The sequence below is a fragment of the Phaethon aethereus genome (assembly GCF_964289735.1).
Source record: "Phaethon aethereus genome assembly, chromosome: 33".
In the NCBI taxonomy this organism is placed as follows: domain Eukaryota; kingdom Metazoa; phylum Chordata; class Aves; order Phaethontiformes; family Phaethontidae; genus Phaethon; species Phaethon aethereus.
The window spans coordinates 202,176-214,447 of NC_138609.1; the positions used below are offsets into that span (position 1 = coordinate 202,176).

At 72.6% G+C, this 12,272-nt stretch overlaps 3 protein-coding genes across 3 annotated transcripts; 1 reads left to right on the forward strand and 2 right to left on the reverse strand.

The window, feature by feature from the left end:
• Positions 1–971: 971 nt before the first annotated feature.
• AGPAT1 (1-acylglycerol-3-phosphate O-acyltransferase 1) lies at positions 972–2,930 on the reverse strand (the record flags this gene model as incomplete). Its single annotated transcript, XM_082012205.1, has 6 exons — positions 972–1,132; positions 1,547–1,619; positions 1,692–1,787; positions 1,970–2,145; positions 2,465–2,598; positions 2,746–2,930. The coding sequence occupies 6 exons, from the start codon at positions 2,928–2,930 to the stop codon at positions 972–974; spliced, it is 825 nt and encodes a 274-aa protein (XP_081868331.1).
• An 869-nt stretch (positions 2,931–3,799) lies between these two features.
• Positions 3,800–6,190, forward strand: LOC309414830 (E3 ubiquitin-protein ligase RNF5-like; the record flags this gene model as incomplete). The annotated part of the gene is given in 8 exon segments (XM_082012206.1): positions 3,800–4,159; positions 4,638–4,656; positions 4,865–4,965; positions 5,397–5,451; positions 5,757–5,759; positions 5,761–5,845; positions 5,848–5,862; positions 6,099–6,190. Coding segments are annotated over 8 exon segments (501 nt in total). The 5' UTR covers positions 3,800–4,028.
• A 556-nt stretch (positions 6,191–6,746) lies between these two features.
• ATF6B (activating transcription factor 6 beta) lies at positions 6,747–12,272 on the reverse strand (the record flags this gene model as incomplete). The annotated part of the gene is given in 18 exon segments (XM_082012207.1): positions 6,747–6,991; positions 6,994–7,125; positions 7,559–7,643; positions 7,722–7,830; positions 7,943–8,016; positions 8,306–8,393; positions 8,600–8,692; positions 8,969–9,017; positions 9,020–9,132; positions 9,202–9,293; positions 9,855–10,040; positions 10,274–10,446; positions 10,741–10,923; positions 10,998–11,070; positions 11,151–11,242; positions 11,502–11,583; positions 11,693–11,769; positions 12,188–12,272. Coding segments are annotated over 18 exon segments (2,031 nt in total).

The following is a 12,272-nucleotide window of genomic DNA, read 5'->3' on the forward strand; positions in this document are numbered from 1 at the left end:
TCAGCTGCCGTGACATCACAAGGCGCCACGACCAGGGGCATTTATTAAAAGCGGGGCGGGGGGGGCCCGAGCCACGGGCAGGAGGGAAATTTGGCAAAATCCACACCCCCCCCCAATAAATACGCATCATTGCCCCCTAAAAAGGGGGCGGGGCCTGTTCTGGCAGCCAACCAGCCCCTGCCCCCCGGCGCTGCCCCACGGCTTGGGACCCCCAGGGGTGGTGGGTCAGTCCCTGGGACGCCCATGGGGGGTCTGGAGTGGGTCAGGTCTGAGGATACACCCCCCCTACGTGGGGGTCTGGAGTGGGTCAGTCTGTGGGACCCCCCACATGTGGGGCTGGAGTGGGTCAGTCCGTGGGCCCCCCCACGTGGGGGGCTGAAATAGGTCAGGTGTGAGGGCACCCCCCCTGCGTGGGGGTCTGGAATGGGTCAGTCTGTGGGGGTCCCACCGTGGGTCATACCATGGTCCCGCTATGAGTCACTCTGTGAGCCTGCTGTGGGTCCCGCCGTGGGTCAGACCAGGTCCCCGCTACGTGTCCTGCCGTGGGTCCAACCGAGCTCCTGCTTCAGCTCCCGCCATGGGTCAGTCTGTGCATTGCCGTGACTCCTGCTGTGGGTCGCTCCGTGCCCCACTCGGGGGTCAGTCCATGCCCTGCTCTTCCTCTGAGTCCTGCTGTGGGTCGCCCCGTGGTCCTGCCGTGGGTCAGGCCACACGCTTCCTATCGGTCCCACCGAGGGTTGCTCTGTGCCTTGGCGTAGGTCGGTCCGCATCCTACTCGTGGGTCAGCCTGTGCCCCACTTGTGGGTCCGTGCCCCGCCGTGGGTCAGTCCACGTTCTAGGCGTGGGTCAGCCCGTGCCCGGCTTGCGGGTCAGTCCACGTTCCACATGAGGATCAGCCACTGTCCCGCCACCGTGGGGCCAGGCAGCGCCGTGGGGCAGCGGGCGGCCATGGGGCGGGGCGGTGGGGCGGGTCACTGGGGGGCGGGGGGCGGCGCCGTGGGGCGCAGCTCGGCCGAGAGCGCCTCGAAGGCCTCCAGCATGGCGGCGCGGACCCGCTCGGTGAGCGCCGGGACGTCGGCCGGGCCCAGCCCCCGGGTGGGCAGCGGGGGCAGCACCTGGATCACGCACTGCCCTGGGGGCGGAGGGTTGGGGGGCGCCCCACAGCTGCCCCACAGCACACCTGGACCCCCCTGGACGTGGGCCCCCCGTCTACACCCCAGACGCACAGGAGCCCCACGCACCCTCCTCCACCTGCATCAGCACCCCCAAGCCTGCTCCCATCTACCCCACATGCGTCCCCCCAGAGCCCCCACGTGCCCCACGGATCCCCAGGCCCACGTGTCCTGCAGCTGCCCCTCTACGTACTCCCTAGACTCCCCACGTGCCCCCCCCCCAGCACCCCCAGACCCACGTACCCCCCCCGCCCCCTATCCACATACCCCCCAGATTCCCCCTAGCCCCACGTGCCCCACCAACCCCCCTCCACGGACCCCCCCACGCTGCACGCGCCCCCCAGACCCCCAGGCGCGGGTCTGCGGCCCCTCACCGGCGGTGAACCTCCGCTCCTGCTTGCTGTAGAAGTGCTGGTAGGAGGAGATGACAATGGGGACGACGGGGACCTGGGAGGCAGGCGGGGGTGAGGGGTGCTGCCCCACGGCCGCCCCACGGCCGCCCCATGGCAGCCCCCGTACCTGGGCCTGCACGGCGAGGTGGAAGGCGCCCCGCTTGAAGGGCAGCATGGAGCCGCTGTGGTTGCGCGTCCCCTCAGGGAACACCCACACCCGGACCTGGGGGGAGATGGGGGGCTGCCCCACCGTGAGGCCAGGGCCGCCCCATGGTGGTGTGGGGTGAGCTGGGGCTGCCCCACAGCAGCCTCAGGCAGGATGCACAGCCTGACATGAGCCCCCCACCCCCCAGCGGCCCCACGGCCATCCCCAGCCCCACAGCGGCCCCCCGGCGCCCCACTCACATCCTGGCTGAGCATGGTGTGGGCGGCCTCGGCCATGACGCTGATGGCGTCGTGCGTCCGCTTGCGGTCGATGAAGATGATGCCGCCGAGCCAGCAGACCACCCCCACGGCCCCCATGTAGAGCAGCTCCCGCTTGGCGATGGGCACGCAGCGGTCCGGCAGCACCTCCATCATCCCTGGGGGCTGACGTTAGCCGGGGGGCAGCCGGCGGGGTGGCTACGGGGCTGGGGGGCGGCTATGCGTGCACACCGCTCCAGCAGCGCCTCCGTCACCCCTGGGGGCTGCGTCAGCTGTGGGGCGGCCGTGGGGCGGGCGCTCAGCAGCAGGGGTCGAAGGGTGGCCATGGCGCAGGGGGCTGCCACGGGGCCAGTAGTCAGGGGACCGAGGGAACGCTGGTGGTAGCTGACGATGAGGTAGGGGCACAGGGGACATGGGACAGGGCTACGGGCTGGCCATGGGGCAGCGCCGTGGGGCAGCGCCGTGGGGCGGGCGTACCCAGCAGGTCGAGGGAGCTCTGGTGGTTGCTGACGACGACGTAGGGCTGCCGGGGGGGGAAGTGCTGGGTGCCCCGAACCGCCATCCGGATCCCGTAGAGGTGCTTCACGTGCTGCATCAGCCCCCGGATGATCCTGGCCGGGGACACGTGGTGACGGCAAAGCCCCGTGGCCGGCCCACGGCCATCGCCCTGCCCCACGCTCCCCAAAGGCCGCCCCACACCCCCGCGCGCCCCTGGGAGCCCAGGAGGCGAAGGGGGCGGCCCGGCCCCGCGCCCCTACTTCATGTTCTCGACGTCGCGGCCGCGCAGGGCGCAGAGCGGGATGGCCACCAGCGCCAGCAGCAGGATCCAGCCGTTGTAGAAGCCCATCTTGCAGAAGAAGCGGAAGGAGCCGCTGCGCTCGTACAGCACCGGCAGCAGCAGCAGCGCCAGCGCCAGCGCCGCCGTCCCCACCGTCACCTCCATGGCGCCTGCGGGCAGCGGGCATCAGGGCGGGCGCCGGCCCCCGCGCCCATCGCCCCCCGCCCCGAACCCCTTCGTCCGGCCCCAAAAAAGGCGGCAGGGTCCCCGGCCCCGCCGGGGCCCCAACCCCCGCGCTCGGCCCCCAACGCCCGCGACCCCCCGCCCCGGGCCTCGCCGGGCCTCGCCGGGCCGCGGGGCGCCGCGGGGCGCGTCCCTCCCACGCGGGGCCGGGCGGGGCCGCCCGTGGGGCCCGTGGGCGCCGGCGGGGCCGGGCGGCGCCGGGCGGGGCGGCGCGTGGGGCGCGTGCCGGGCGCGTGGCGGCGCCCCCCCCCCGCCCGGCCCAGGCCGCGCCCCTGCCCGCGGGCCCCCGACACCCCCCGCCCCAGGACCCCCAGACCCCCTCCCACGGCCCTGACCCCGCCCCCCCCGCGCTCCCCGAGGCCCCCCCTCCCCCCGCTCCCCGGTACCGGGCGGGGCCGGGCGGGGCGGCGGCCGCGGCGGCGGCGGCGCGGGCCCTTCCCGGCGGCGGCGGCAGCGGAAGCGGCGTTACTGACGGGCGGCTCTGACAGCCAATGAGCGCCGTCCTCGCCGGCCGCGCGTCCCGCCCCCCGCCCTGCGTCGTTCCCGTGGCAACCAGGCATGGCGGCTGATGGGCGGGGAAGTGCCGGTGGGCGGGACCGCTTGTTGCCACGGCAACGCCGCCGCCATCTTATTTCGCCCCCCGGGAGGGACGGTGGCAAGGCGGGAGCCGGCCCGCGCGCTGATTGGGCGGCACGGCGGCCCGTTAGGACACCGCGGCCAATCAGTTCCGGACATCGAGCCTCCTGGAGGCACCGCCCTGCAGGAGTACGGGAGCGGCGCCGAGCTCGGCCAATAGAAAGCGGCCGCCCCGTCCCGTTACCAGGAGGAGCTGCCAGGGGGTTTGAGTGCTGCTCGCGCCTCCCAATAGCGACGCGCCAAACGAGCACCGCCCACCTGTGGGCGGGGCTCCGCGCCCCGTCGCCAGTCGAAGGGCGAAAGGCCGGCAGGCGATGACTGGCGGCCGGGGTGGCCAATGAGGCGCGGCTGGGCGGGGCAGGCGGGGCCGTGCGGAGGCGGAAGATGGCGGCGGGTGCGGGACCGCCGCTGGACGGGGGCCCCGAGGGGCCAAACCGCGGCGGCGCCTTCGCCTGCAACCTCTGCCTGGAGCCCGCGCGCGACGCCGTGATTGGCCGCTGCGGACACCTGTACTGGTGAGGGGCGGGGCCGACGAGGCGGGGGCGGGGTTTGGGGTGGGCCCGGGCCCTTGTGGGGCTGGGGCGGGGCAAGGGGCGGAGCTTGGGCCAGGGGGCACTGGGGTGGTCTGTGGGTCGGGGCCATGGGGGGCTATAGGGTGAGCTGTGGGGGGCTATGGAGTCTAGGGGGGGCTGTAAGGGGCATGGGGGGCTATGGGGAGCTCCAGGCAGAGCTGTAGGGGGGCTATGATATCCCTGGCCGGGCTATGGAGGGATATGGGGAGGCATGGGGGGCTGCAGGGTAGGCTGTGGGGTGAGCTCTGGGGGCTGTGGGCCGTATGGGGGGCTACCGAGGACTACGGGGTGAGCTGTGGGGGTATATGTGGTCTATGGGGGCGGGCATGGGGCAGAGCTATGGAATGGAGCAGTGGGGTGGGCTGTGGGGCTGGCCGTGGGCCTGGCCACGGGTCGCTGACACCAGGTCCCCCACTTGCAGCTGGCCCTGCCTGCACCAGGTGAGCGACCCCCCCCGGGGGGCGGCGGGGGCCTGATCCGGGGGGGCAGGGGTGCCCAAACTGCGGGGCAGGGACCCCTGTCCGTGGGGCAGGGAACGCCTGGGTGTGGGGCACGGGCTGCCCCGACCCAAGGGCATGGGGTGCCCTGGTGTGGGGCTGGGCTGCCCCTGCTGTGGGGGGCGGTGGGGCAGCGCTGTGGGTCCCACAGTGGTTGCTGACGCGGTCCTGCTGCGCCGTCTGTGGGGCTGGGATCAGCCGTGACACCGTCGTGCCCCTCTACGGGCGAGACAGCGCCCGCCGGGACCCCCGGTGAGGGGGCTGGCGGGGCTGGGAACTCCAGTGAGGGGGGCTGCAGGGTGGGACTCCCGGTGAGGGGCTGGGGTGTTATGTGGGGCTGGGACCCTCAGTGCGGTTGGGGGGAGGTGGGTGTCAGAAGATGGGAGCTCTGGTGAGGGGGCTGGGGGTTTTGGGGACCCATGGGGGCACCGGGGGGCACTATGGACGCGTGTTTATGGGGGGCTGTGGGGAACTGTAGCCCATAGAGGTTGAGGGGCTGCGGGGAGCATGGGGGGGGACTACGAGGGACTATAGGACACCACAACGGGGAGGACATGTGGGGCAGGGGCCATGGGGGGCCTGAGTGGGACGGGTTGGGTGCTGTGGGGTGGGCAGGAGGGTGGGTGCTGGGGGGGGGCTATAGGGGCTATGGGGCATCACTATGGGGTGTGGAAGGCCCCCAGGCTGGAGACCCCTCCCCGACCCCGGGGGCAGCGCCCGGAGCCTGAGAGCCAGGGGGTGAGTGAGCGTCGGGCCCCACAGCATCCCCCTGCCCCATGGCAGCCCCTCAGCACACCCCAGCCCCTTGCCCCACCCCCGAGCCCCCCAAGTGCCCCCACAGCCCCCCAAGTGCCACAGCGACTCCCCCCCAGGCGATACAGCCATCCACGTGCCCCCCCCTTCCGGTACCCCCCCCAACTGCCCTGTGCCCCCACGTGTCCCCCCGGGTGACACATCCCCCCAAGTGCCCTCCCCTCAGTACTGCCCCCCCATGCCCCCGTGTCCCCTGCGGTGATGCAGCCCCCCACACGTGTGTCCCCCAGGTGCCCCCCGCCGGCCCCGGCAGCAGCTTCCACGTGGCCTTTGGCGTCGGGGCGTTTCCCTTTGCCTTCTTCAGCGCCACCCCACGGCCCCACCCCACTGGCACAGGTACGTCCCCGAGACCCCCAATACCCCGAGGGGACCCCCCCCGATATGTCCCTGGGACCAAAGACCCCCCAGGGACCCCCTGCCCCTGTGCGTTCCCAGGAACCCCAAAACACCCGCAGGGACTCTCCACGCCCCCATCCCAATCTTGGGGTGCTCCAGGGGGGTGTTTTGGGGTCCCCCCCAGTGGAGGTGTCCAGGGCTTCCCCCACTGACTTTTTTGGGGTGCCCCCCCGCAGGGGATGCTGGGGACACCCCCCCTCCAGGCTCGCTGGACTCAGTCTTCCTCTTCATCGCTGCCGCCTTCTTCCTCTGGCTGCTCAGCATCTGAGCCTCGGGGGGCCTAAATGGGGCTGGGGCCTCCGGGACGCCCCAGGACCCCCTCGGATGCTGCTGGGGCCCCAGGCCCCCCCGTGGGGATCTGCCCCCCCCAGCTGTGATTAAAGCTGCTTCGCCCCCAGCCCTGGGTCTGCTCTGGGGCATGCTGAGGGGGTCGGGGGCCCGAAATGAAGCACAAATGGGGGCACCCTGCCGACCCCCACCCCGGACGCCCGAGTCGCCCCATCGCTCCACCACGAACAAACATTTATTCTTATTTTACCCATTTTTTATCGATCCGGATAGAAAAGCCCCGGGGGTTGCTGGAACGAGGGCTCTGCCCCTTTAAGGGAGAAAAGGAGGCGGGGCTCCCCGGGGGAAGTGCTTGCATGGGGTGGGGCCTCACAAAGGGGGCGGGGCTTGCAAGGAGGGCTCCACCCTGAGAGCAGCTGGAGGGCGGGGCTTGCTCCCTAGTGGGCGGGGCTGCCTCCCAGGGAGGCGGGGTTTCCACCTCGGAGCCCAGAGCTTGCTCCCTGGCACGTGGGACTTGTTCCCAAGAGGCGGGGCTTTCAGGTCCACAATGGGCGTGGTTTGCTCCAGGGGTGGGGCTCCATGCCCCAAGTGGGCGGAGCTTGAGCTTCAGCCCCGCAGCCTGTTCCCTCGGACCTTCGCTTTGTCCCAGGGCAGAGGTGGCCACCGAGGGGCGGGGCCGGCCACCGAGGGGCGGGGCCGGCCACCGAGGGGCGGGGCCGGCCACCGAGGGGTGGGGCTACCCGCCGGCCCCCAGGTAGAGGGTGCGGGGGCGGCGGGGGCCGCGGGGGGGGGCAGGGGCCCGGCTGCGGTTGGCGGGGGGCGGCCGGCGGCGCACGTGGATGACGCGCGTGTCCATCACCTCGCAGTCCACCTGCATCATGGCCTCGAGGCCACCCCCGCGCCCCGACAGGCTCTCTGCGGGGGGGCGGGGGCGCAGGGGTCAGTTGTGGGGCCTGCAGCAGAGGGAACCCCCCCAAGGACAAGGGGACCCCCAGGGACGAAGGGGGATCCCCCCGGGTGATGGGGTCTCCCCCCCACCCCGTGACTGTGAGTCCCCCCGAGGCAATGGCAGCCTCCCCAGGGCAACAAGGACTGCCCCCCAGGCAACGGCAGCCCCCAGGGAAAAGGGGGACCCCCCGGGGAGCCCCAAGAAATGAGGACCTCCCCCAGAACGATAAGGGACCCCCTTTGGGGCGACGAGACCCGTCTCTCAGACCCGGGTTCCCCTGGTACAGGGGTGGGGTCCCGACGGCCTCGTGACCCCCCAAACATACATGGGGCCCTGCTGGGGTGGGGGGACGGACATGGGGGCCCCCCCGGACACGGGTGGGCCGGGGGCCCCGCTCACCGTTGAGGGCGGCCGCCGGCATCACCAGGGACATCTTCGGCCGCGACGTCTTGTTGTGGCTGATGGCCGGCAGCAGGAGGTGGTCCTGGGGGGACACGGCGTTGGGCACCCCCCAGGCCCAGCAGAGCCCCCGAGCCCCCCCCGCGCCCCCAGCCCCCCGTACCCGCCGGAAAGAGACGACATAGAAGGTGTCCTCGCGGCGGTCGATGGCGGCCAGGAAATGGGGTTCAGCCCGGTCGGGCCGGTAGAGCTGGAGCTGCCCTGGGGGGGCCCTGGGGGGGCAAACACAGGGGTGGTTTGGGGGTTTGGGGGTCCAAGCGGAGGGACATAGGGGATTTGAGGGAATGCGGGGGTTCAGGGGGGATTGCGGTCTGGGGGTCTCACCTCTCGGGGTCGGGGGGGGTGGCCGGGACGAGGCGGGAGGAGGCCGGCGCCTTCCAGGGGGGTGAAGCCTGAAACTGCCCCGGAGGGGTCAGGGGGGGCTGGCACCCCCCAGGGACCCCTCGGTACCCTCCAGAACCCCAACCAGGCCCTCCCAGGGACCCCCCAGGGTCTCCCCCGTGCACCCCAAAGGCCCCCCTGGGATTCTATGCCCCCCTGCCCAGCCCCATGAGAACGCCCAGGCCACTGCCCAGCACCCCTGGACACCTGTGGGGACTCCCCACATCCCCAGGGACCCCCAGAAATCCCTGAGAACCCCCCAGTGGCCACCCTGGGGACCCCTCCACCCCAGGGTACCCCCCCCACCTGGCTGCGGGGTGGCCGGAGGGGGGACCCTGGTTTCCGTCGGTCGATCTGGTGGCGCCGAACCCACCCGCTGAGCTCATCCGCCAGCCTGGGGGGGGTGCAGAGGGGTCAGGCAGGCCAGGGGGTGCTCACAGGGACCCCTGCACACCCATCCCACCCCCCTGCCAGGGCACGCTGGGAAACCATCCACAACACCCTGCTCCCACCCTCCTGCTCCCCCATCCTTCCACTGCCCCCCCAGTCCACTGGGACCCCCCCCCCAGCTCCCCCACCCCCCGTGCCCCCCCCCCGTACCGCAGGGACTCGGTGCGGTTGAAGTGGCGACAGTCGGACGCCCGGAACAGCCCGTCCAGCTCCCGCAGCGTCACCGCGCCCAGCGAGGCGTTCCTGGGGGCCGGGGGGCATTCGGGTGCGCAGGGGCTCATGGGGGCCGGGGGGGCCCCGCGGGGTTTGGGGGGACCCAGCGGGGTCCCGAGGGTCTGGGGGGTGCATTGGGGTCTGTCTGGGGGGGGACAGGGGAGTCACGCGGTCCCACTGGGTTTCGGGGGCCACTGAAGCCCGCTGGGGGTCGGGGAGGGGCGTCTGGGGGGGCGCGGCGAGGTCCAGAGGGTCCCCTTGGGCTCGGGGGTCCCTGGAGGGGTGCCCGGCGGGGGGCGCACATACCTGAAGGGGGTTCTGTGGGGAGCGGCCGGCTCTTGGCGTGGCCCCGGGGGGGCCCCCGGGCCCGGGGCAGGGCGGCGGCGGGGGGCTCGGCCACCCCCAGCAGGTGCCGGCGGCCCCGCGGCGGGGGCTGGCGCCGGGGCTCGGCGGGGGGCTGCTGCGAGAGGCTGCGGGAGGGGGGCGTTGGGGGGGCGGCACGGGCCCCCCCAGCGCCCCCGCCACCCCCCGGCACCCACCTGAGCGGGCCCAGGTTGAAGGCGAGGAAGAGGAGGAGGGCGGCGAGGCAGGCCAGCTTGCGGGGGCCTGGGACGGGGCGCAGCTCCGAGCTCTGGGGGGGGGGTGACAACGCGGGGGGTCAGGGCCGGCCCCCCGAGGCCCCGGTGCCCCGCACATCCCGCAGCGGTGGCCCCCAACCCCCCGCAATGGTGCATCCCGACACCCCGCCACAGGGCCCCGCAGCCCCCAGTAATGGTACATGCACTGCGGCACCCCCCATGGCCTTGGCATGGTACAGCCTGTTGTCATGGTGAAGATTTCCCTCCCCCGCAGCGGACTGTCCCATCATGGACCGGGGGGGAGGGGGAGGGGGGCACAGACTGTTCCACTGCAGGATGGGGGGGGGGGCAGACTATACCATTACGGCATAGGGGTAGCAGGCTGTACCATTACACACTGAGGGGAACAAGCTGTACCATCACGGGCTGGATACAGGTGACAACGAGCTGTACCATTACGTGACAGGGGAGCAGAGTTGGCGCCGCTGGGGGCCCATGGGCTGCACCGCGACACGGCGGGGGGCACGAGCCGAGCCATCGGGGGCCGGGGGGCACGGCCCACGCCAGGCCTGAGCAGGGGCGCTCCCCCCACCCGCCCCGTCCGCAGGCCCCACCTGGCCCAGGAGGGCGTCGAGGCGGCGGCGCAGGAGCCCGTTCTCGCGGCGCAGACGGTCGTTGTCGGCCAGGGCCTGGCGCAGCCGCTCCTCCAGCCCCTGCACGTACTCCTTGCGCCGGCGCCGCGACTGGCACGCCGACTCCCGGTTCTTGATCATCCGCTGCTGCCGCTTCAGCACCTTTGCCTGCGCCCGCGCGTCACCGGGGGGCCGGCCGGGGGGACCCGGGGGGTCCCAAGGGACGGGGATGCCCAGGTGCACCCAGCGGGGGGGGGCACCCCTGGGGGAGAAGGGACACCGGGGGGACACCCAGGGGTGGGGAACACCCCTGGGGGCACAGGGGACACCCAGGAGTTGGGGGCGGATCCTGAGGGATCGGGGTTCACGCGGGGCGTCAGGGGTCACGCGGGGGTACTCACATCGACCTCCTGGGGGCCGGGAGGGGCGGGAGCGGGGGCCGGGACGATGGTCTTGGTCTCGGGCTTGGGGGGGCCGGGGGGGGTGCGGGGGGGCCCCCGGCCGGGGGGGGGCAGGCACAGGAGCCCCGGCAGCAGCAGCTCCGCTGGTGACAGCAGCACCGCGGGGGCCGGCACTGTGGACCCCCAAAGCCCCCCACTCACCCAGGGCCCCACAAGGCACCTCTCCATCACCCCAGGCCACCCCCAGCACCCTCAAACCTCCTCCTCACTACCCCGCCTGCCCCCAGCCCAGCTTTCCCAAACCCAGCACCCCCAAGCCCCCAATCCCACAGCTCCAGCACCCCTTAGACCCCGCAAAACCCCTCCCCATGTTACCCACCCTCCCCGGCCCCTCCAACCACCCTCTCCGTTGCCCCACATGCTCCCAGCACCTCCAACCTCCCCCAGCCCCGGACCCCCAGCCCTACCGGTGATGGCCGCGGGCAGGTGGGGAGCAGCTCCAGGCAGCGGCTGCAGCAGGATGGTCCGGGGAGGGCTCGGGGCAGTCCCCCCTGGTGCAGCAGCCCCCCCAGGGGGCTTGGGCTGGATGGGGGGGGTTCGGCGGCTGGGGGCAGGGCCCTCTGCTTTCACGGCCTGTGGCACCTTCCCTTCTGTGGCACAGGATGTCAGGGGAGTGGTGGGACTCCTCCGTTCCCCACCCAGCGTCCGTCCGCACTTGGCTTACCGGCATCTGGAGGGGCGCAGGGTGGTGGGGGGGTCGGCTCCGTCTTCACCCCCGGCTCAGGGGGACTGGGGGCCTGCGGGGACAGAGCTGAGACGGGGGAGGCTGGTGGGGGGTGGCAGGGGTGCAACAGGGGCACCACTGCAGGGCACGTACCCAGGCCGGGGGCTCGGAAGCAGAGGAGAGGCCGGAGGAGTCAGAACAGTGGGACGAGGTGGGAGACCCCGGCTCCGACTTCACCTGTAGGTCTGAGGGGTGGGGGAAGCACGTGGCTGGTGGGGGTTCCTGTGCGCCTGGGCCCTGAATGACCCCCCTCCCAGCATTCTGTAGCCCCCCAGTCCCCCACTATAAGCCAAGTCCCCCCAACAGTGCCATATACTTCCTCCAGCTCCGCATTATCCCCCCCAGCCCCTCATAGCTCCTCTCCCAGCCCCCCGGGAACCCTCCCAGCACCCCATATCCCCCTCCAGCACCCCCCCAGGATCCCCCTTCTGGTCCCCCACTCACCGGGAAAGAGGCTGGGGGGCTCCTGGTCCCACGGAGGGTCAGGGGGGCTAGCAGCCTCACCCACCTCAAAGGCACAGTCAAACTGGGGAGGGAGGGATGAGGGTCTGGGACCCCTCGGGGCGGGGCCAGAAAGACCCCACCCAGCAGGGGCAGGGCTTGGGGGGGGGACTGCCGCGGGGGGCGGGGCTTACCATGGGGTCAGGGTCCAGGGATGGGAAGAGGTGGGTGGGCTCCAGCCTGTCGTCAAGGCAACCGTAGAGAGCGGCATCTGGTGGCCGGGCAGAATTACATGAAAGTCCCGCCCCCCAGGGAATTAGTCCCGCCCTCATCATAGCAAGTCCCACCCCAAACGGTTTAACCCCGCCCCTATCCAGACCACGCCCCTTCAAGCACCACCCATAACCGCAAATGAAACAGGCCCATCGATAGGCCCCGCCCCTATTCAAGCCCCGCCTCTCCCCTTACACCCCCGCCCCGATAAAAGCCCCTCCCACGCAGCTCCCAGACTGCCCCGCGAAGTGGCCACGCCCCCTTCGCCAGGCCGCACCCCCGCCCCGGCGCAGAGACCCCGCCCCGGCGCAGAGACCCCGCCCCGGTGCAGAGACCCCGCCCCGGTGCAGAGACCCCGCCCCGCGAGGTCCCGGCCCGCCTCCGCCCCGCTCCGTCCCCGCCCCGGCCGGGCCTACCCCAGTCCTCGGCCCCCAGCAGGTTGTCGGCCCGGAATCGCCCCGCGTCGCTCAGCACCAGCAGCTCGGGCGCCAGCGCCGCCAT